At 57.7% G+C, this 23,091-nt stretch overlaps 6 protein-coding genes across 6 annotated transcripts; 3 read left to right on the top strand and 3 right to left on the bottom strand.

The window, feature by feature from the left end:
- Positions 1-1,782: 1,782 nt before the first annotated feature.
- OSM2 (Osmotic growth protein) lies at positions 1,783-3,788 on the bottom strand (the record flags this gene model as incomplete). Its single annotated transcript, XM_071056178.1, has 3 exons — positions 1,783-3,307; positions 3,361-3,667; positions 3,755-3,788. The coding sequence occupies 3 exons, from the start codon at positions 3,786-3,788 to the stop codon at positions 1,783-1,785; spliced, it is 1,866 nt and encodes a 621-aa protein (XP_070912279.1).
- A 1,577-nt stretch (positions 3,789-5,365) lies between these two features.
- Positions 5,366-6,210, top strand: SIN3_3 (Transcriptional regulatory protein sin3; the record flags this gene model as incomplete). Its single annotated transcript, XM_071056177.1, has 4 exons — positions 5,366-5,622; positions 5,689-5,998; positions 6,055-6,114; positions 6,178-6,210. The coding sequence occupies 4 exons, from the start codon at positions 5,366-5,368 to the stop codon at positions 6,208-6,210; spliced, it is 660 nt and encodes a 219-aa protein (XP_070912278.1).
- Positions 6,211-7,069: 859 nt separating this feature from the next.
- Positions 7,070-11,842, top strand: SIN3_2 (Transcriptional regulatory protein sin3; the record flags this gene model as incomplete). Its single annotated transcript, XM_071056176.1, has 5 exons — positions 7,070-7,723; positions 7,787-7,887; positions 7,939-8,515; positions 8,669-11,230; positions 11,297-11,842. The coding sequence occupies 5 exons, from the start codon at positions 7,070-7,072 to the stop codon at positions 11,840-11,842; spliced, it is 4,440 nt and encodes a 1,479-aa protein (XP_070912277.1).
- Positions 11,843-12,983: 1,141 nt separating this feature from the next.
- On the top strand, positions 12,984-13,759 carry SIN3_1 (Transcriptional regulatory protein sin3; the record flags this gene model as incomplete). The annotated part of the gene is made up of 3 exons (XM_071056175.1): positions 12,984-13,035; positions 13,114-13,230; positions 13,308-13,759. The coding sequence occupies 3 exons, from the start codon at positions 12,984-12,986 to the stop codon at positions 13,757-13,759; spliced, it is 621 nt and encodes a 206-aa protein (XP_070912276.1).
- A 199-nt stretch (positions 13,760-13,958) lies between these two features.
- Positions 13,959-15,826, bottom strand: MFIFM68171_00752 (Transporter YwrB; the record flags this gene model as incomplete). Its single annotated transcript, XM_071056174.1, has 4 exons — positions 13,959-15,297; positions 15,349-15,470; positions 15,548-15,595; positions 15,677-15,826. 4 exons carry the CDS (start codon positions 15,824-15,826, stop codon positions 13,959-13,961), a joined length of 1,659 nt encoding a protein of 552 aa, XP_070912275.1.
- A 924-nt stretch (positions 15,827-16,750) lies between these two features.
- On the bottom strand, positions 16,751-19,807 carry MFIFM68171_00751 (Lipase regulator 1; the record flags this gene model as incomplete). Its single annotated transcript, XM_071056173.1, has 8 exons — positions 16,751-17,057; positions 17,111-17,556; positions 17,613-18,166; positions 18,232-18,513; positions 18,571-18,918; positions 18,977-19,516; positions 19,595-19,639; positions 19,699-19,807. The coding sequence occupies 8 exons, from the start codon at positions 19,805-19,807 to the stop codon at positions 16,751-16,753; spliced, it is 2,631 nt and encodes an 876-aa protein (XP_070912274.1).
- Positions 19,808-23,091: the final 3,284 nt, after the last annotated feature.

Below are 23,091 nucleotides of genomic sequence, written 5' to 3'. Positions count from 1 at the left end.
TTCCCTCTGTTCCGTCAGCAGCGTCCCTTCCCTTGCCGTTCGTTTCCTTGGGAAGCCCTGAAGCCCTGCAGGGACCGAAGGGAGGAATCATGTCGAGGGTGGCCAGACCGCTGTGTCCCGCCGCCGCTGTGCGCTGATAAATTAATTGGCCCAACCAAGTCGGAAGGCGTTCTCTAGCTTATTCTGGCTCCCGCGTTTTGAGCTTTCTTGGAAGCGGGCGGCGGGCGGCTTGAGGCTGCGCCTGGTATTGGCTGCCATTGTTCAATTTTTTCTTTTTTCACGCTGACGCCGCAACAAGCAGCCAGCCTGCTTGTGGATGGCAAAGCATCGGAGGTGGTTGGCCGACCTTGTCTGTGGATCAGAGATACTCGGTGCTCCTAAACCAGACAAGGTTGAGGTGCAGGCCTGACACTGGCTGAATCCAGGCTGGGAAGATCCCGCTTCTAGAAAGAAGCAAAACGAAATACGAACAAGAGAGACCACGAAAGGCAAGACGAGAACATTCGAAGAGTTGGGTGTGGCCATGGCTGCATAACCGCCCTCCCGAGCCAGAGAAAGAGAAGCTGAATCGGTGGTCGCCAGATCCGTATCTCCTGAGCTCTGGCCTCAACCATGGATGGCATCAAGCCCTACGTTTGGGTCTCTGCCAGGGTAAACTACCGACCCCGAATACGGAATCAACGCCCAACCCCAAAAAGCTTCACTGACAAGCAGCCAGGTACCAGCCAGTAAGCAATAGCAACAATAAACACGGAACGGGTGAACAAACTCTCAGGGGATGCGCCCTCCGATCTGGAAAAAGCAGCAGCGTCTCCTCCAAAGAACCTGCGTGTGTGGTACGATACAACTCCACCACACAACGCTGGGTGGGTATGGAATCCATACTGTCTGTCCGTATGGGGAGGCAGAAGTTTGCGCGATGCAAAGCAGAGCAACGACGTCCACGTAGATGTGTCCTTCAGTTGTGATGATACCACCGAAGCAGACAAGCCTCTGCCAATGTCCACGAATTCCATGCTGGGCCCCCCCGGTCCCGGGCTCTTGGGAACTACAGATTTGGGAAAACATCTCGCAAGCCCGGATCTCCGGAACGCCTTTTGGTCGGCAGACCGCTAAAATGAGGGCATCCTTATTACGGAATACCGCCAGGTGGTCACAGCAAACAATCGCCTCGAAAAGTCCTGCAGACAGGAAAGCCAATGAAACCGCAGTGCGGCGGCGGCGGCGGTGAGCGGTGATGTGACGGATAGGAAAGAAACGCTGTATGCGACAGTGATGAGATAAAAAAAAAAAAAAGCGAAAGTGAAAGGCAAAGTAAGCCACCGAAACATTTGTGGAACGAGAGACAAGCAAACGCCGAAGCCACCAGCCTCCAGAAAAGTGAAATGCCTCGGAGGACAACGAGGCGCCCAGGTCCCATGCAAAGCCTCCGCCAGGCGTCGGGCTCGGTCACAATTGTTTGATCTTATTAGATAAAAATGGGAACGCTATCAATACAGTGCAGGGACGTGTGCCTGCCGAACCAGCGATTTTCCAAAATCAAGCCGGTATGAGTGCTCCCGAACAATGATCCCAAAAGTAAAGACATGATACACATTCAGCTCAAGCCGCCCCGTTCATACTTATCCCCAGTTACCCTCGTTTGGTTTATGCCCAAGGGCCTAGCATGTTTTGTCGGCCCCGCCGTCCCTTGTCTATGCAAGATGCGCCTTTGCCGTAAGTCCCAAGGAGCGCCTTATAATGAGAAAAACATGAGATTGCTCTTGTTCGTCTTATGTTTGCTCAGATTTCCAGCGTAACCTTCTGGCCCTGGACTCTGCCGATGACCTGTTCGGGGGCGTACTTGGGAATGACTTCGTCGTCGTGGAGCATCTCAAACTCCTCGGTGGCGTCGCGGCCCATAAAATTGAGGAGGGCCTGGGGGCCGCCGGGGTGGTCGTCGAGCCAGTTGGTCAAGTCAAGGACAACGCCCTTAACAACAACCCAGAGGTCTTCCTTCTTGTTATGCTTGGCGACTTCCTCCATGGTGTACTCCTTCTCGGGGATGGTGAAAGACTTGGGATCATTGGGCTTGGAGGCCTCGGCCTTGGGGTTGGGGTTGGGGCCAGTATTGGACGTAGCCAGAGCCTTGGGTGCCTCAGTGTTGCCGGCACCGGCGCCCCACTCGACCGAAATCTTGCCCGGGGTCGACGGGTCGATGTGCAGGGCGATCTGGCCAAGACGGGCTGCACCAGCGGAGCCGCTGAGCGCCTTCTGAAAGAGGTAGTTGCTAGCAGAATCACCGGCAACACGGCCGTAGACGACGCAGCCCAGCAGGGACGAGCCGCCGAGACGGTTGGCGCCGTGGACACCGCCGGCGAGCTCACCGCAGGCGAACAGGCCATCGAATGGCTTCTTCTCCTGGTTCAGGACCTGGGCCTTGTCGTTGATCTCGATACCGCCCATGGTGAAGTGGAGGACGGGTTCCATGAGGGCGACGTGGAAATTGTCACTGATGTCGAGGGGCATGTTGTGGAAGAAGCGCTTGCCCCAGGGATCCTTCTGCTTGCCCTCTGCGATAGCGTTGTAGGTCTGGAATGTCTTCTGGAGGCGCTCGGGAGTGCAGCCGATCTCCTTGGCGAGCTCCTTGCCAGTCATCTTCTTCATGAGGCCACGGCCAGAGTAGTGGCGGGTGTGGAAGTCGAGGGTGTTGGAGGCCTTGGAGTTGAGGATAAGGCGGATGGGGAACTTGCCCTTGTCCTTCTCCTTCCACATCATGCCGGAGACGTAGTCACGGTGGCCGAGCTCATCACAGAAGCGGTCACCGTCAGCATTCAGGAGGATGCCGCCCTCACCGCGAAGAGCCTCGGCAGCCAGGAACTTCCACTTGGAGGTGGGATCCTTGGGGTCAACGAGACCAGTAGGGTGGACCTGGACCTTGTCCATGTCGATGCCATTGCCACCGATGGCCATGACCATCTTCTGACCGTCACCGGTGGCGTGCGAGCCGTTGGTGGTTGCGAGGCCGAACGTGTCGGGACGGTGCTGCTTCAACAGAGAGCCATCACCGAAGTCGGCTGCGTAACCACCGGTCGCGAGGACGACGGGGCCGTCAAGAGAAAGGGTCTCGCCGTTGTGCTCATACTTGACGCCAGTGATGGTGTTGCCCTCCTTGTTGAGGCTAGTGACGCGGGCCTTCTTGATGATCTGGACCCGGTGGGGCTCGGACTCGGCGAGCTCCTCGAGTCTCTGCATCAGGGCGTAGGTGATAGCCATGCCAGGGAACTTGGCATCATGGCCGCGGTGGGTGCGGGGTTGGGAGTGACCGCTGCAAGAGGAGGTTAGTATTGTCCTCCAGATCGCATGGGCAATTCAACTCACCCCAGCCGGGAAACGAGGGTAAGGTCAAGGTTGAATACATCTTGCAGCCATTCGACGGCGGCAGCGGACTTGTAAGTGAGGACCTTGATGAGGTCGGGTCTCGCCTTGTCACGGGCGGACTTGAGGGTGTCGTCGTAAAATTGCTTGACGCTGTCCTGGATGCCGTGCTCGACCTGCGTCCGGGTGAGGGCACCGTTGATACCGGAAGTGGCCTTTGTTGAGTTGCCACCGAAGAAGCCCTGCTTATCGAGAACCACGACGTTACCACCGGCGAGGTAGATGGTGTGGGCGGCACTGAGACCGGACACTGCAACGCGAAAACACAGTCAGCGGCATGGCGGAATTGAGCGACATGTGATGGCGACACAAGGCGCGGGGTTCGGGGCGCACTTACAGCCGCCGCCAACGACGATAACTCGCGGTGCCATTGCGATTGGGTATCTGAAGAAACAGTTGCAATGAAGGAAAAAAAAGGAAGGTTGAGGGTGTACGGATCAAGGCGAGGAGAGAGAAGAATGAGCGAGAGCGAGGAATGCACGGGTAGTTATTTGGGTGAGGAGGAGCTAGCAACAGCCGGCCTGGTGTTTGAATTGCTGGCGCGCTGATTCGTGAGCCGAGGTCAAGCGCAGGGAGGCAGGCCGGGGTTCCGCCGCTGGCAGGGCAGCCCCGCTGTCAGTCAGGAGATGCGGCAACCATCCAGGGCTAACGCAGCCCCGTTGAAACTTGCAAATTCGTAACCGTCTGGAAACGGTTCGATTGTCGCCTTCCAGAATGCAAAGTCTGCTTGACTTACGAGGGACGGAATCGGGAGAACAGACAAAGCATTGCTTCAAATGTACCCGTCTTTGAGCGCGTTCTGTCTTCCTGTCGTGCTGATCTTTGGCCGAGGGCGAAGTGGGCTTCGCGGGCAACCGGTAGATGGGCCGAGGTTTGCCACGGCAGCGCTAAAACGGGCACCACCCTGGGTACAGTAGCTGACGGGCTTTCACGAGTGTGGGGTAGTAAGAGTGGAAGCCACCCACTTCGTGGCCAAGATGTGGCGGGATGGAACCAAGGCCGTTTTGGCGGAAATGGACAGCGCTTGAGGAGTCCTACTTTGACTCTTTGATCGCGGCAGGATGCGAACGAGCCTGATGGATGCACTGGCCCTCTCCATCCTACCCATGGCATCCAGACCCCGGGGTCCCCCACGGGAACGTCACGAGCCCCTCCGGCTGGTGGCTCATGATGCGTTGCAGGTTACCAGTGCTCCATTTGCATGTGAAGACAAGACCCGCTTATTTTATCTCGCCTGCCTATCTCCCGTCGTTTGCGATGGCACCAGAAGCCCGATCTGATTGTTCCGACTTGGAGTTCGGCAGCCAGTAGGGCGGTCGAACATCCCCTTTTGTGCAGCCAAGCCCCGTTGTCCTCTCCAACTTTCATGTCCTCTCGAGAAAGGGCAGAGAACAAGCAGAGATATTTTGTCCCTGGATTGCCCAGCCGCTGGCATGTGATCGACCTTCAACACCACGGTAATAGCGCTGCGAGGACACTACTGCTTCTCGTCCTCGGGCTTTAACTTGAAATTTATACGAGCATGATGATTGCGAGAGGTCGGGTTTCTCTTCTTCCAAACAAGGCCTTGTAGCCTCTCGAGAAGACAACCTCGACGTCCATCCACATCACACAACACATGGGCGCGCAGGAACGGCAAGCCTGAAGAATTTTTGAACAAAGTTTCGCGACCAGCTGCAGTATTAACGACGCTGGATACTCAGATACGTTTCGGTAATGGAGAACAGGTCTGGATCCGATTCGGTTATCAGCTGCAAAGTCAGATGACGCAATACGTCACAACAGCCCGCCCGAGCTCTGTTGCCGTCCAATAACCCGAAACGTTTTCGGGCTTGCAGTTAGCAACTTTTAAATTCCTGCGCGAACGAATACCGAGTCTGGCGCTTGAGCCGCAGAATATGCACGTCTATAGCAATTCCAGAGGGCTTTAAGCAGAAAGCAACCAAGCATGCGATCGTTCCTCATACCCGCCGCCCTTGCTCTGAGTGCAACCGTTTCGTCCCAGCTTGTGGTACCCCTCCTTCGGGACGCTTCAATCGGAAAGCCTTTCGGCTACGACCAAGCACCGCTTATGGACCACGCCGGGCCGGGCCCGGTAGCGCCACCTCCTGGGCCCTCCCCGGGCGAGCCGCCGTCGGATTCCAGGGGAGGCGTGGTGCTCTCTGATGTGATGGGCCGGGATAGGAGCATCAATCTCTTTGCGGGGTATGCAGCCGTAGCAACGCCAGAAATCTTTGCCAGCCATCACCTTGCTAATTTTGGCTGCCGCAGTTTCGTCAGAGACATCGAGTCTGCCTCCCGCCGTCTTGACGACTCATCTCAGAACACCACCGTCCTTGCGCCGCTCAACTCTGCGATTGAGAAGCTCCCCAGGAAGCCATGGGAAGATCCTCGGGATTACGGCGCCCTCGGTCCGGATGCGTACGAGGGAGGGGACGGGCACGAGCGAGCCCAACGCAATCTCCAGAGGTTTGTTGAGGCGCATTTGGTACCGGTGAGCCCCTGGCCCGAGGGCAAGAAGATTAGACCCCTCGGCGGTGACCGGGTGATCTGGTGGGAGGAGAAAGACGGAGCACGGATGGTGAGTGCCTCGTATCTACGCCGTTAGAAATAACGATTACTGATGGATGGGTGCAGATCCAGCCGGGAGCGATAGAGGTCGTCAGCGTTGCAAGTACCGTTGCGAATGGTGAAGTGGTACGTCTCCTCCGCCTGGAAATCTCTCACGGCAGGGCTAACGTGCTGGGTTACCTGAACTAGTGGATCGTGAAAGCCGTGCGCAATTACGCCTGAAAAGGGGACAGCCTAGCGAGTGTCGGAAACACATAATGGATGATTCTGATGGCATGCGAGTTGGAGTACGGATGGACGGAGTGTTTGGAACAAACCGCGTGCTCGGTGTTGGGATGAAGGGATTCAGGCATCGAACGGAAACGAAGCTGTTTGTTCTCATAATATCGTATCAGATCAAAATATGAGATGGAAAACAAGAATGGCATTCATAAAGCAACAGATGCTAGCTGCCGGGAGCCGTCCCACATACATTGGACGCACCAAGCTATGTCTAGAACTGGGAACCCGCGACATCTCGCAAAACCCAAGTCAAGCCCCGTTGCATATCGGGGCCCTGCCAGAACCACATAACGGGTTTGAAAGAGCTCCGCGGACCGGGCAGATAAGAGATGGATGAGGGGACAATATCCGACGTTCTGCCGGCTTATCGTCAGTTATCGGCCGGCGACAAGGGGAAGAGATCTGCGCCCTGTCCTCAGCGTCAGAACAGTTCAATCCAAAGCACACACATTCCATTCTGCCAGCTCTTTTCCTACCCCAAGAGCACGTAAAGCCCTCGTTCCAAAGCGGTATCCGGGCCATCTGCGCTGCATTCTGAGCCACGGGGCATTTTCCACTTAGCGACCCCGGTCTGGCGCCTATGATAACCGTCGCAGCTGTAAGCACGAGCTCCCCCGGTCGGCAATTTGCTTCCATCGCTCCTGAGCCGAAGTCTCGAGGCCAACTTCCCATCTTTGTCCCGTCCACCCCTCCGTCCACCTTTCCCTTTCGTCCCAGGTGCAGGTTCCAGAAAGTTGCATTTTAATTCTATGTCTAGAGATACTGAGACCGTGGCAGAGGTTTCGAGTCGCCCGAAACAATGAATAGCCAGCCGCACCACGGCGGAGGCGGCTTTGACCGCGACCGCGACATCGAAGAGCAACGCCATCGCGCCCTTCATCCGGACGAGATCGCGAGACGAGAGAGAGAGAGAGAGCGCGAACGGGAGCGTGAACGCGACCGTGACGAGGCAGAGCGCCAACATCGCGAGCCCTACCAGCCGACCGCTCCTCATCACAGCAGCGCCGGCTCCATACCTATCCACCAGCCTGTCGCATCAAGGATCTCGAACTCGATCACCGGCCCTGGCGGCCTACTTGCGAACCACGGAAGCTCAGCTCCGTCTTTACCCATCGGGGGACCATCAGGGCCTGCGCCTGGCTTCGGGGGGTCGCTCCACAGCGACGCCGGCCGGCCTCCGCAGCATGGTGGCCCCGGACCTGCATCTGCCCCACAACACCAGATGTTCGCGCCCATGCCTCACGGCCCTGGCGGCCCGAGCAACTCCCTGGGCGGGTCGGGCGGGCCTGGAGCGATTTTCGGCGGACCACTGCAACAAGAGAATGGTCGAGGTATACCTCAGGATGGCGTCCGGGGCATGCAACAACTGCCCTTCGGTTCTAGCATGAGCGCCGCGCACGCCATGCCTCCTGGGCCTGGCGGTATGCCTCAGGGACAGCAGCCTATCCTAAATGTACGCGAGCCAGCCCTCCCGAACGTGCCATTGTTGGTCCACAGCTGATCGTGTTGTACCCAGGACGCGCTGAGCTATCTCGACCAGGTCAAGGTCCAATTTCACGAGCAACCCGATGTGTACAACAGATTTCTGGACATCATGAAAGATTTCAAGAGCCAGACGTGGGTACACGCGGTACTGTCGCCTTGTGCCGATTTGCTAATTTGAGCTAGAATCGACACTCCCGGCGTCATCAGCAGGGTATCGGAGCTGTTCGCCGGCCATCCCAATCTAATCCAGGGTTTCAACACGTTCCTTCCGCCCGGCTATCGTATCGAGTGCGGGCTCGAAAACAACCCCAACAGCATCCGTGTCACCACGCCCTCAGGCTCCACCATCCACTCGATTGGCGCGGGCAGAGCGACTCAGCACGAAGCAGCGCAGCCGGCGGCGGGGCCGGCGCAAGGATTCTTGAATCCGAGGCCGGGCTGGCAAGCACCGCTACCGCATAGCGTGGAGAGCCCGGAAGCGGCTTTCAGTGTGCCAGCGCAAAATGGCCCGCCGGCATTCGCTACCTCGAACCAGGGTGCGCCGTTTGATGGTGCCAGTCCGGTCCAGCAGAGGTCAGTGCCAGCCGCGCAGAATGGCACCTCGATGAACCACGCTCCTGCTCCGCGAAACACACATACACCGACGCCGGCCGCTGGCGGCCCGCCCAGCTCAAACGGCGGCACTACTCAGCAGGCCAATTTAGAGAAGCGTGGCCCGGTTGAGTTCAACCACGCGATCAGCTACGTCAACAAGATAAAGGTACGCACCTGTTTGCCTTGCTCTTTTTTTGCAATGGTTAGTTCGCAAGACGATCTATCATCCGAAGGCATAAAGAAAATTGGATGGGCCACCCAAGTACCGGTGGAGACGAGTTTTCGTTGACCTGACACGCAACGGCTAACTGTGGCCCAGAATCGCTTCCAGGATAAACCTGAAATCTACAAACAGTTCTTGGAAATTCTCCAAACCTACCAGCGCGAGCAAAAACCGATCCAAGACGTCTATTCACAAGTCACAAGTCTCTTCCATACGGCACCCGACCTTCTCGAAGACTTTAAACAGTTCCTCCCCGAGTCGGCCGCGCAAACGCGATCGGGTGGCCAACGCCCCGAGGAGAACATGCCGATGGCCGTAACCACGCCTACGCCGCAGCCGGGGCATGCTGCGCGCGACGGCCCAAAGATGCCTCCGGTCGGTAACTTCGCGCCGCCTGCAAGTGCGAGCAAGGAGAGCAAGAAACGGCGCCCCGACAAATCCGCCCCCGCCACCACGCCGACGACCTCGGAGCAGGGACCATCATCCGCTTTGCGAGGGACCCTTCCCACGGCCCAGCCAGCCAACAAGCGGGCCAAACTCTCGCACAAGCCCAACGCTGCCGAGAACATTCTGATCGAGCCAACGTTGACGCCCGTCATGCCGGAACCTCTGGCGCCCCCCCCGCTCGCCGTTTCGGCACAAGATGACTTTGCCTTTTTCGAAAAGGTGAAGAAGCACATCGGCAACCGAACTGCCACGACTGAATTCCTGAAGCTCCTCAATCTCTGGAATCAGGACTTGATTACTAAGGACGTGCTGGTCTACAAGGCCAACCAGTTCATGGGCGGCAACCCAGAACTCCTCGGTGCCCTAAGAGCGTTGGTAAGACACGGCAGCGCCGACGATGTCATTGAGAACCGGCCCGAGCCGCCGACGGGCAGGGTCTCTCTGAGCAACTGTCGTGGGTTCGGGCCCAGCTACCGGCTTCTCCCCAAGAGGGAGCGTCTCAAGCCTTGCACTGGCCGCGACGAGCTCTGCCAGTCCGTACTCAATGACGAATGGGCCTCCCACCCGACGTGGGCATCTGAGGATTCGGGCTTCGTTGCCCATCGGAAGAACGGATACGAGGAAGGCCTCCACCGCATCGAGGAGGAGCGGCACGACTACGACTTCTTCATCGAGGCGAATCAAAAGTGCATCCAGCTTCTGGAGCCGATTGCGCAGCAGATGCTCTCGCTGCCTCCGGCCGAGCGGGCTGCTTTCAAGATGCCTGCTGGGCTCGGCGGCCAGAGCACATCCATCTACAAAAGAGTCCTTAAGAAGATCTACGGTCCCGAGAAAGGCTGTGAGGTGGCCAACGACATGTTCAAGTACCCTTTCACAGTGGTGCCCGTGGTCATGGCGCGGCTGAAGCAGAAGGATGAAGAATGGAGGTTCACTCAGCGGGAGTGGGAGAAGGTGTGGCAGGGCCAGACCGAGACGATGCATCTCAAGAGTCTGGACCACATGGGGATCCAGGTCAAGACAAACGATAAGCGCAGCCTTGCCGCGAAACACCTTGTTGATGTCATCAAGACGAAGCACGAGGAGCAACGCCGTGTCCGGATGGCGAAGGGCAAGACTACGCGGTATCAGTTCTCGTATTCGTTCGAAGACCAAGACCTCCTCTTGGATTTGCTCCGGTTCATGATCATCTACGCCAACGTAGGCGGTCAGCATAACGCGCAGGAGCGCAGACGTATCATCGAGTTCTTTGAATCCTTCATCCCCCAATTCTTCGATCTATCTGAGGACAAGGTCCAGGAGAGGCTTGCCGACATTGACCAGGACTCGGCGGAAGAGGATGAGGATGACCCGACCCCGATTGAGCTCACCAACGGCCGCACGCGCCGCAATGGCAAGAAGTCGGATCTCCTCCGCGGTGTGCTAGACCCAGGTCGCAACGGCAGCCGAAGCCGTGGGCAAAAGGAGGACAGTGCGGCGTCGGGCAGCAAGGAGACCACTCCGGACGTCGGGTCGGCAAACGAGGAAGAAATGCCGGACGCGCCCGAGGATTCCACCGTCCCCGAGGTGTCGAACGGCCGCTGGCTACCGACAGTTCCCGGGCCGATCATCGTCGAGAAGAGCAAGGGCGGCAGCGGGTCCGATCTCGTCGACGTGGACGGCGAACTGAAGGCGGATGCGCCGTTCCCGCGGTCGTGGTACAACTTCTACTGCAACCAAAACATCTACGTCTTCTTTACAATCTTCCAGACGCTGTTCAAGAGGCTCGAGGACGTTAAGCAGAGCAGGGATAGCGTCCTCGAGGAGATACAGCGCGAGAACGCAGAAAAGCCGGCCAAGATCTTGGGTCTCGTCCATGATGGCATGCACTACTTTGATGGCGAGAACCCTGACACGTTCTGGCCTCGAACGGTGGAGCTGATTGAGGATTTCATCAACGGCGAGATCGACGAGAGCAGGTACCAGGATGTTTTGAGGCACTATTACCTCAAGAAGGGCTGGAAGCTGTACACGATCCAGGACCTGCTGAAGACGCTGTGCCGGATCGCGCTCAGCTGCAACAACCCCGACGCTAAGGGCGAGAAAACCAAGGAACTTGTCAAGGCGTATCTGGAGAGCCGGCAGCAGGACGAGACGAGCTTCCAGAACGAGATCAGCGCCCGCAAGTTCGCCGAGAAGTGCATCAAGGATGGCGAGATGTTTGTCATTTGCTGGGTACGTAACGCCGCCGACTCTAGGGCTCATGGACGGGACTCTTGGTACTAACCTTGGATGTGTCAGTACCCGAAACGGAAAGAAGCGACTGTGCGCTGGCTGCAGAAGGACGAGACGACGTTTTACATGGACGAGATGGAGCGCATCCAGCAGTGGCAATACTACATCTCGTCGTACATGCGTATTGAACACACGGAGGGCATTGTCCGGTCGCGGCTGCAAAAGGTGCTCTTGGAGCGCAACCTACCGTCGGATGCTAAAGATTCGTCGGAGGAGGGATACACGCCCAAGCCATTGGTGATTCACGAGGGTCTGGTTGTTCGGATCTGCCTGAACTCGTCCAAGATGGTGTTTGAGAAAGGCACGTCGGATTACTTTATCTACAACACGGGCCGCCCCGGCGCCGACGAGGAGGACGACTACGCGGCCAAGCAGGCTTTCCGGCGCGAGATCCGGGCCGAAAAGCTCAAGGAGAAGATGGTCACCAATAATGCGTGGATGAAGGGGCTCAGCCACGAGGAGGTGCAGAAGGTGAATAATGACTATCAGAAGTGGAAGGAGGGCGAGTTGCTCGCGCCCCAGGAGTCGGGGGATATCACGATGGAAGGTTAAGATACTGGAACGGAACGGACTGGACTCTGTTTGCATCGGCGCAAAGGGCGCAGAGGCGCAGAGGCGACGATTGGCGGGGCGGCTTGACGGCAATATGGCGATACGGCAGGCCGTTTCTCTTTGACCACGGGGTTGTGTTTTCCATGGCTCTCTCGGTGGCAGCTTTTGTCGCCTGTATTATCTTTGCTTTATGCTGCATGTTAGCTCGCTTTCCGCTGGCCTACTTGCCTGGTTCTCTTCTTTGCTTTCTGCTCTAGCGCGCCAGCTCGTTATCAAGACGATGATTTTATTACGGACAGAAATCATGGGCTATTCTTCTTTGGGCATGGATATGGAAGGCTGCTTCCAGGAGGGCGGTTCGGGGTCATGGTGTTGTCGCCATGTCTGACCAGTCAACACGTCCATGACAGGAACGGCCATCACAGGGCGTTTTCTATGGCACCTTGTCCTGGCCTTGCGTGCATACAGTTTAGTCTCTCAGCGATGGTAATATAGCAACGCAATGCTTTCTCGTACAAACTGAGGGTAGAACCGTGCCATAGGTGTGACGGTTAAAAATTAGACATCCCTCCCATAAATGTTAGCAGCAAACAGGAAGCTCGAGCCAACTCATGGCAGTAACTCAGTTAGCGATGGGCCTTGGCACAACCAGACGTCGGCCACCACAAACAGCGGCAAATCATTCACAACTAGGCCATGAGATGATACATCCACACGCCTCATCATGAACAATCAATTAAAGCTGCTCGGCTTCCTTCGACGATGCCACAGCTCCAGTGCATTGGCACGCAGTGAATTGAGCGCATTGCGACTTGTATCGACACGAACGCAAACCCCGAGAAGCTTCAGCTCAGCCCTGCATTCGACACACACATCATTGCGCATTTGCGCCTCATGTCGTCCTCGATGGGCCAGCACGAAAGGGCCGTCTTCTCGCCGTCTGGTGGCGAACACGTCGTTTTCACCGACCTCGTCGTCAAGGCCAAGGCCAGCAGGTGAAGGCGAGGAAAGCTTGGAGGCGACTGCTAAGGAAATAAAAGAGGGCGACCAAGGCACATCGCCTACTGGTGGGAAGGCTGGTGAGGAAGTTTACGGCATGACTGCATGGGGAAACACAGAAGCTAATGGCAGCTGGTCGTGAATGAGCACAGCTTACCCCGAGCGCTTGATCATTTACCACGCCGGCACAGGAAGTGAGTGGAACTCCCTCATCGTGGTTCACAGCATAAAGCAGCACCAACCGATGCTAACGTGGCATGTCCCTCCCACAGAAATCACCTTCCTCGCCTGCCTGAAACTCACCACCCTCTTCGTATTCGGCTTCTTTGACTTGATCATGACGCCAGCATACATTGCAGCCGGCGAGCCGGTTCTGAAAACCACAGGCGGTATGTCACCAGGATTCCCCCAACCAACCCTCCCCCCCTTTTCTCATTCTGATTCCCCCCCCCCCCTCTCTCTATAGTCGCCCTCTGCGGCCTCATCCCCGCCGCCTACGTCGCATGGGCCACCTCGCCCTTCGTCGCGGCCGTGCACATGCACCTGCCGCCGTACGCGCGGTGGTCCCGCGCCATCCTAGAGCGCTTTGCGCGCTCGGCGCCGCCCAACACGCGCCTCGACGTGACCACCATCAGCCTGATCGGCAAGCCGCGCGTGAGCTCCATGACGCTGTCGGACCTGCGCCCGGCGAAGCGCCGGCTCGGCATGGTCAACTTTGTGCGCGACACCAAGCTCGCAAACGCCCAGCGCCAGTGGTGGCGGTTCAGGGCCGTGGGCCAGTTCAACGTGCAGGAAGGGAACGAGGGGCGGATCAAGACGGGCTGGGTGTGGAACGAGGTGGCGGAGGGGATTAAGAAGAGGGTCGGGGGTGCCGGTACCGGTGTTGGGGGAAAGGTTATGGGGACGGGGAAGCAGTGAGCAGAGAATACGCAATGTTGTCTAGTAAGGAGGTGCTGTATTTCATGTGTATTTGTAGCATAAGAAATGCAAAACGGATAGTACAGCGGCATCAAACTAAGACCTTGTTACCTGAACAGACATGATTAATCTCTCCGACTCCTTAAAAGACCGTAATACTATAATTTTTTTTTTTTTTTTTTTTTTTTTTCCCCTCATATCACAACCCCTGACCCTCCACCACGACCGCGTACCTCACCAACCCCAACACGGCCCCCAGAACGCACGCCAACGGCGGGCTCACCCCAAACCAGCACCCACCCACGTAGCTCGTCGCCGTCACCACCACCCACCACGGATCCTCGGCCAGGCTCGTCCCCCTCTCAAACCCCTCGTCGATCCACCCGATCTGCCACAGCCTGTACACGGCGGTATAGATCAACCCCACCGCGGCGGCGTTCACGCCCCTCAGCGCGCTCTTGACCCACCTCTTGCTCCGCAGCGCCGCCCAGAGGCCCATGGTCCCGTGCACCGTCACCAGGCCGGGCAGGAAGATGCCCAGGTAGCCCAGCAGGGCGCCGACGGCCGGGCTGTAGCCGCCGCCGACGGCGGTGAGGGCGCCGAGGAAGACGGCAAAGTTGAAGTTGGGGCCGGGGAAGCTCTGGATGATGGCCAGGCCGATGAGGAAGTCGCGCGGGGAGACCCAGCCTTCCGAGACGATGTACTCGCGCAGCAGCGGGATCACGACGGGCCCGCCGCCGAAGATGATGGTGCCCGCCAGGTAGAGGTTGGCGAAGAGGCGGTAGGGGAGGGGCGGGTGCGGGAGGACCCCGCGGAGGACGAGGACCACGATGAAGGAGGCGAGGAAGAGGACGATGAGGGCCAGGCCGGATTTCCAGGATAGCGGGAGCCGGTGGGTGGCCGGGATGGTTCGCGGTTCGGCGGTAGCTGTGGCGGCGGTGGGGGACGAGGCGGTCGGCGTTGCGGGCGGGGATGGATGGTGGGAGGGAGGGGGAAGGTCAGCGGTGGTGATGGGGAGGCGGTTGCGGGCGTTGGAGGAGGTAGAGTGGGCGGATTTGATGGAGGACGCGGCGGCGGCGGCGGCTGGGCGGGTGATGACGGGCTCGGGTGCTACTGGTGCAGGTTGCTGCTGGCCGGTGATCTCCTCCAGCTCTTGTCCTTGGCCCCTTTCCGCCTCTGTTTCTCGGTCCTTCTTCTGCCTGCCCATAAGCCGACGCGGCAAGCCCGCCACTGCCTTGACGGGCCCATGCAGCCAGCGGAAATCATGGATCACGGCGATGATCCCGGCAATCAGCATCAACACCGGGAAATACCACAGAGCATTGTACAGCAAGCCCGCGGCGGCACCCAGAAAAACCAACAGCCGGGTGAGCTTGTCCGTGATGGCCTTTTGCGCCAGCTGTACGCCGGCGAGGGCAATGATTCCGACAGTAGCGGCATTCAGCCCCGAGAGCAACGCGTACACGACGCGTGGGAGTGTCTCGCCGACGTTGGAGATACCGATGGCTAGGCCGAACATTCCCAGGGCACCGGGAAGACTATCTCCATTAAATTGGGTGCTGTTGAGACTAGGTAGAGACGAAACTCACCTCCAGAGAAGAAATCCCAGCACCGCCGGCAAGAAGCCATCATGGATTAGGTTGATGCAGTAATGCATCTTTGTGCTGCCGGGGCCGGAGAAGGCCTGGCAGACGCTGAAGAGTTCCTGGTACTGGCAGATGGGTGGTCGCGTTAGCCATGTACTTCCCGCTTGAGTCCCTAGCCGTCAAGAGCCATCATCGAACTCACCACCTGCTCTTCGATCCATTGCAGCTTGGTCACGAACTTGTCGTGGAACTGGTCGAGGGCTGTTAGCCAAACATGCGGCTCAGAAAGGCTTCCGTTCCCTTGGAACGAGAAGAGTGCCGATGAACGTACAATTTTGAAGTGCACAGGCGGGCCCCCGAACGATGTGAACCCCAGATACCAATTCTCCTTGACCGTGTTCCAAAACCTTGGGCCGAGATCCCAATTGTAGTCCAAGTCGCGTCCCCAGTTTCTGGGCGACCAGTGGTTCTTGGCACCCATGTTTGCGACTGCTCCGCTTGATGGCTAGGTGGTGTTGGGGGCGGTTTGCTCGATGAGCGATGAGTGAGGTCGAAATAAGCTAACTCAAGCTGCTCGACCTTCCCGCTGTCAATTTATCATAGACGGCATCAACCTCGAAGAACCCAACGTCCAAATCGAGCTCGCCGAGTGATTCATTTCCCAAGCCAAAAGCTAAAGTCGAGAGGTCCCGCAGCGGCCCCTGCGCCAAGCTCTTGATGCATCAGTCTGCCAAGAGCACGTGGGCAGCGGACGATTCTCTCACTGGTTCGGGCCTGGCTTTGGTCCAAATGATATCGGTCAAGATCATCTTGATTGCCGGTAACATGGCTTGCACTAGCAACGACAAATATATACCGCGAATCGGAACCCGATGCATATGTTGGCCAGCATCCAAACCTCATCTCAGAAGCCCACCATTAGCCAGAGACTACGGGACCTTGCCGTCACCAAACAAAGTTCTGTCTGTCGTGCATACATTCGCGCGCGCCCTTCCTCTCCTCCCCAAAGCGCCATCTGTCGTCGCTAATAATACAATAGGACTGTGCCGAAGCGCGCCGGCCCCTAGAACTAGACCTCGTCATCAAAGGGTATAACTCCCCTTTGTTTTGTTTTGTTTTCGCCGTAGGAACCGAAACGCCGCCCTGGATATCCATATCAACCAAATTCCCGCCCAGTTGGTGCGCCTTTGTTTTGGACACCACCCCCAATGTTTCGTTTTGCCCCGTTTTATATCGTGACCGATCCATCTCCCAATGAGCCTGTCACGGGAGGATGCCCAATGCAAAACCCTTAACATCACAAATACCGACGCAAGCGAACCCCTGCACGAGCCAAAGGAGAAAAAGGCGAAACGAGTATCCCATAGAACAGCGGCCCACAGATCCCCAAATCCGGCGCGCAGTTTCAGTGGCGCTTCATGGGCATGTGCGCATCATAGTCCCACGCACGTTTGAGTCCGCCCTCGTAGACGCTGGCCACCGATTCCTGCCACATGGCAGGAGTAACAAACGGCTGCACCGGTGCGGCCGAGTATTGTGGTGTAGCCATCGGCTGAGGTCCGGTCCGGAGTTGCGCCTGCACGGCCTGGAGGTCCTGGAGACTCGGCGTCTCCGCGGGTCCGGAAGAGCCAACTGCTAGGGAGCTCGGTTGAGCCGTCGCCGAGGCCGGCGACGACTGTATCGGAGATGCACCAAACGACGTGTTCCACTGACTATACGGCTGTCAGTCTCGTTCCCTCACCCATTCTCTCCCAAGACCACTTACTCAAAAATCCGCGACGGATTCCAAGTGGGCGCCTCAGCCAGGGGCAACGTCTGTGTTACACCTGGCGCCTGAGAACCAGGACCCGAAGAGACCATGGTTAGCGACTGTCCGATGGGTGACTCACTCTTGGTATCCAGCGGGCCGGCCGAGATGGGTGTGAGGGGGTGGTTGGTGTAACTAACTTGCGAGTGCGGCATCTGTGTCTCCAGGTGTCGGCCGGGGGGGCTTGGGTGCGACGCCGAGTGCGGGCTGCCGTAGGGAAAACTCGCTTTCAGGACGAACGGTTTCCTAGTGTCCGCGGAGAAGGCCTCACGGACGGAATCTATCTGCTTCTGCATGTCGGGCATGGGCCACGCACTCATGCACCTCTCCAGTATCCTCATGTGGCGCGTGAAGAACTCCCTCGCCTCAGAGTTTAGGTCCGGGTCCGGCGATGTTATCGCAACCTAGAAAACGGTGAGCAACTCAACATCGGACAACAGACTTTGTCGGAACAGCGTACAAGGTGCAGTACGATGCAACCAAGCACCGCGTAGATGGTAAAGTTGATCCCTCGCTGCATGCACTGCAGGCCGTTCAGCCCAAATGAGCCCATCACCGCCTCCTGTAGCCTGCAGAGCATCTTGGCCGCGTTGTACGATAGCAGCATATGATGCTTCCATTGGCCTCCGGGTGCCGATGGCGACAGAAACGCCAACTGAGGCCTGTTGAATAGAATGATGGAGAGGTAGTAATATGAGTGGAGGTTGCCAATAAAAGCTGAAGGGAGCCATGGTGGTGACCCGTCGGTTGGATAGCTGACCGACAAGTCGGCGGGAAGTTCGGTTAACCAACTATCCAAGGCGGGACTGAGCTGGACAAACTCGGGATCAATTCCCCACTCCTTGCTCTTTTTGAGGCGCCCATAGGCTCTCGCCATTCGGCCGACGCTGCGAACGATCCGAGCCAGATACGTGAAGTTGCGCGAGACGTGATACTCGGATTCATCCGCATTCGGTATCGGCCGCGGCACGTTGAAATCCACCGAATCTTCGTCAACCTGAAAGTCGGTCCGGCCTACCAGGCTGTTAGTTGGCTGTCTTTTTATTGGGGGATTTCTGAGCCGGCCGTGTCTGTGATACCTTGGGGGGATCCGATCATCAGCTCGACCACGAATAAGGTCTGCCAGATCCTGGTCTTTAGTGCGCATTCCGACGGAGTTCCGCCGCATGGCCGGCCGGCCTGGTGGTCCGCAAGGTGCTCATCAAGCCCCAAATCCTTGGCCATCTGAACGCACTGTACGATGCTCATCCATGACCGGTAGTAATAACCCTTCTTCGGCGCCGATTCTTTCGCTTTCAAGATGATCATCAGCGCCTGCAGTGTGCTCAGCCTGGGTACGTCCATAAACGAGTCGGCATGTCCTGAAGAAGTCAGTCAACTCAGAGCTCCATGGGTAATGGTGAGCGGCCCGGTCATACGCGTTGCAAGTGCCAGCCATTGTTGGCCCTGCGCCGGCTCATCCGCTAAACGGCCAGCGATGGCGAAGATGGCCTCGAGCAGCAGGGGAGAAATTGACTCCCTATTGTCGTGCCATTGCTGATAGAAGTGGCCCTTATCCAGAACAGGCACGTACGGGTGGGCGTTGACAAAATAGAGATCGAGGTAATGAAGGACGGTATCGTCGTCGGGCATAAGCTCTGGAGGGATACGGATTTTCGAGCCTGGCCCGGCCGTTAAGGGGGGGAGCAGGCTCTTGTACTCGTCTGTGTCCTCGGTAGCGGGCTCTTCCTCCCTCGTGGACTGCATTTTACTGTTCAAATAGGGTGCTGCAGGATCGGGGTTAGAGATGAGCTTTGGAAGCGTGGCAAGACAGCGTTCCCGTACCTGTTCCGGCCTCGTTAACGTTCAATGAACCTAGTAGATCCGCAAGATCTTGCTGGGCATAGTCGGATGAGGTGTACGTCTCGGCTGGAGAACCGGGTTGGGGAGCGTGCTGTAGCGGGGGGGTCGGGAATGCGGTTTGCGCCGTGTATTGCTGGTCGACAACGCCCACGGGATGATGGACCGCGGCATACGGGAGATCGTGTGGCACGGGCTGGGGATCCGTATAATGCACCGCATGGTAGAGCCCTGATGTGTCCTGGTACGATGTCTGTGGAGCGTAGATGGCACCCGGTTTAGGCGCATGGGCAAGAAGCTGCGGTTCCTGGAGGGGTAATTGCTGTCTGAAGCTATCGGGAACATGAGACGCCTCGAACTGCGCCCGCGGTGGCTCGTACACTTGAGAGTCGGCAGAGTTGTCAAAACCGTTCGGACGGACACAGTGCAGCTTCAGACGGATGCATGCAGAACACGGCCAGGTGTTTGTTGTTGCCGCATCGCATTTGATTTTTCTCCTACGGCACCCCTCGCATGCTCTCATTACTATGTGTGGGCGTCAGCCTCGGGGCAAAGGGCCATCACAGGGGGGCAAGGGAGAAGAGGGCGGGAGTGAGCCCTTACCCTTCAACCGCTTGTGGCGGTTGTGTTCGTCAACAAACACATAATCTATATAAAGCAGGTTAGAACTCGGACGGAGAGACGACAGGTTCAACGGCCAAGCGCACTTTTCTGGGTCTCCCGGGGCTGTTGTTGGTAGGCCGGGGGCGCAAAGGAGAAGGTGCCCATCTGGGAGTTCTGCGGGAGCAGACGGCGTGCAGTTGGATCGTTGGACATATTGAGAGTTGGGATCTTGCACGGACGCTCACGGCGGCGCGCTGATAACGGATGAGAACTGGCGACTCCACATCCGTAATTCAGGTCATCGGTCGCATTCGATCGAGAGCGGACGTCGCTGTCTCTTTCGGGGCCCGATTGGCGTTCCGGTGGCTCCGTCGTCGGCGCGCAGCGAGAGAGACGCTCGGTCGAACGAGCAGCAATGCGGCAAGCAGCGCAACAAGAGGACCAGTCGGCGGGATAGTGCGGACGTAGAGCGGGTTTTAGCCAACTCGCGAACAGGTTGGATCGCCCTGGTCCGCGAGGGCGAGCTAATTAGGGTGGTCCAGGTGCTAGCTTATGAATCGAAGGGGTAACCCTGTTCCAAAAGACCCGGCGCCTGCCTTGATCAGGATCAGCCAGGACCTGCACGAATCTGACAGCACTTGATGGGGAACTCGTAGTGTGCGAGTCGCTAGGATTTCGCCGAAGGGGCTGGAGAGAGCCCGAGGCACTGCAGGTAGACGCGCCAAGTACCTTCCCCAGAGCTTAGATCGAGACTCTGGCCGGCCTACCGAAGGGCCAATCCTCCGGAACAACCGATGTCCCTACCCGCTCCCTCTCGGTAGATGAGGTATCGCGCGAGTATTTACGCGTGGTGATGGTCGAAATGATAGTTCTAGACAGATGTACTGCCTGTTGTCCGAGTTTGCATCAAGAGAAGTTATCCAGGGTATGGCTTGGAGATGCGCCGCGGCAGAAGGTCGGGTGCGATCAAGCATCGATATCCAAGATGCGGTTCATTTCCAGCGGTGGTGGATGGTGGGGAGCTCTTCCATTGCTCGGAAGCGGATCGAGGCGATGCGTAATTGGGGGGGGCTGCTGCGTGTGCTAGACAGGGGCACAAGCAGACGGCAAGCATGACGGAGGGAGGGGTGAAGGGGCGTGGAATCAGAGAGCCTCCCCTGAACCTTTTGAACGGGCCCCCTGCTGTCCACGAGCTACCTAACCGCTCTGCAACATTTTCCCTGGCGATGTTTGCGCCCCGGCTTCTGACATGCCTGGAGCCACATGGTTTCTTTCCAAAGTAATACAGCCAACCGTTATCGCTTATCTGTGGTGTATGTTTCTCATCCTTCTTTTACCTTGTACCCCGATCCACGCACGCAGATCCCAATGGCCTGGGTGTCTACGGATAGCAGCAGAGACCGGAATCCGGATTTCACACACCCTCACTTTGTCTTGGCGGCCTATATACAGTACCATAGTACGCAGTACCTAGCGCGTGCAGCCCCACCACTATCGTACGCTGTATGTACGTGCGTAAAGTGGCTGGTACAGTACGTACAGTACATACCAACGTGCCGTCTGTCACTCTGCCTAGCGCCTATCACGTTGGGAGAATCGGAAAGGCCGCTGCCCGTGGTTGCTTGCATATCACATCACAGCATGGCCCGGGAACGTGGGGAGCTTTTACCGTGCCGCTTGCTTCGCGGGAAATGGGCAGGCCCGGGTAACGACACCTCGCCCACCCGATGGGGTATTTTCTAGAAGGCTAACCGCCCTTCTGACTGTTATCCTACACTTACACTAGCTATACTTAACATGAGCGGAGCTTTACCGAGTCGCCAACCCTGTGTGACTGGAGGCTTGCACGCCCGGTGCCTGGGCGCTGTCCACACAAGGACACCGCTAACGTGGAATCGAACAACGGAACACCCAACCCCGGCAAATGAGAGATGCAGGAAGTGTGTGTTCTCGCACACCAACGATAAAAGCACCCGAGTTTCCTGTAATTGAAGGCGGGGATGACTATCCCGCATCTGCAGACAGTCTCCCCCCTCAATGCTTTGGCCTGGCTATTGTTGTGTGTCCTGACGCACCACCCTTAATATGAAACACATCACGAGCAGCTTCTCAAACGCCGCGCCATCGCGCCGGGCCGATGGGCAATGGCCGGTAGTGTACTTATGAAACTGCCTCCTTGAAGCCTTTCTGGCAGGATACAAAGAGGGGCCTCGACATAGCGCGGCGCGAAAGACTGAACAGCAGGCCCTCCAAGTCCACTCGTGGGAATCCACTCACGACCTTTTGACCCTGGCTAGCTCCTAGGTTGCAGAAGGGATTTGGTCCGCGATTTCCCCGGGATGCAGCCATGCAGTCTCCCCAATGCAACCCCTTACCCGCAGTTCGTGCGGTGAACCCCGGTTGAGCACCTGTCATTTGATCGCTCGTCGTTGATCTTGGACAAGAAGCTCGGCTTGCCTGTGCAGATCGATACCGCAGCCGAGGGCAAGGTGCCGAGCCATTCCGTGCTGCGCCCGCAGCCTGCCGGACGAGTTACCACCTCCCTTGGATCCTTGGGCTGATGAGGAGCCGTCCAGCATGCGACACCGAGGCCTCACAAACGAGACCTGACGCCCTGTCGCTTGGAATGGCGGACCAACTGTCAGAGGAATCGCCAGTGCCACGCCATGGACCTGCCGATCCATGTCAATCACATGCTCCATATCCCGCGAGAAAACCAAGTAGAAGAGTGGGGTCGAGTCCTCATCGAATCAAATGATGCCGAGGAACGGAAGGTGCTTGGTATTCGTGCATTTACCGCAGACCATTTTTCATGGGCGGCGAGCCAATTACCTCCCTCTTTCAGCTTGCGGTGTTGAGGGAAACGACAAGGCGAGAAATTCGACTGCCTGAAGGGCGGTGACCGAGCCAGGGGCCCCCGAGAAAAGCCGCAGCGCGGCCGGTCAGGGTTAACGGCCCGGGGTTATCCATGGGTTGCCGATGTTTTTCCCAAAATACGCACCGACACCGATCACACCGATCACATCTGCTAGTGTTTTCCAGAAGCCAGGTTTCCACTCGGCCGAGATGAGGGTTGAGGGCGGCGATCTCCGGGAGGTCATGCAAGACATGCCCAAAAAAGCAAGCAGGCGGAGGTCGGCGGTCGGCAGGCCCATCAGACAAAACCAGCCATGCGGTGCCGGCAGATGCAGGCACAAGGCTGATTCCACGATGCGATGAATTTAAGGTTGGAGATCACGGATCTGGATTCCCTTCTTCTGCTGCTTCATCGCACTTCCCAGGCCCGTTGTAGAAACAAGTCCGAGAGCCGCTGCGTCATTGCCGCCCTTGGGACGTGGGGAGGGCACGAGGCCATGGACCGGAGCCGGGTGCCAAGCAACTCGCGCTGCTGGTGCTCCTCCTGTGGCTTCCACGCAGGGATCGCAGAAGCCCCACGCGTATTCGGATCTCCTCGCAGACCCCATGTCTCAGATGCATGATTTTGCGATTTCGCGATT

The sequence above is a fragment of the Madurella fahalii genome (genome assembly GCF_045866475.1).
Source record: "Madurella fahalii IFM 68171 DNA, scaffold_1, whole genome shotgun sequence".
NCBI lineage: Eukaryota > Fungi > Ascomycota > Sordariomycetes > Sordariales > Madurella > Madurella fahalii.
Note: the sequence above shows the minus strand (reverse complement) of the source record. Positions and strands in the feature narration are given on the sequence as shown.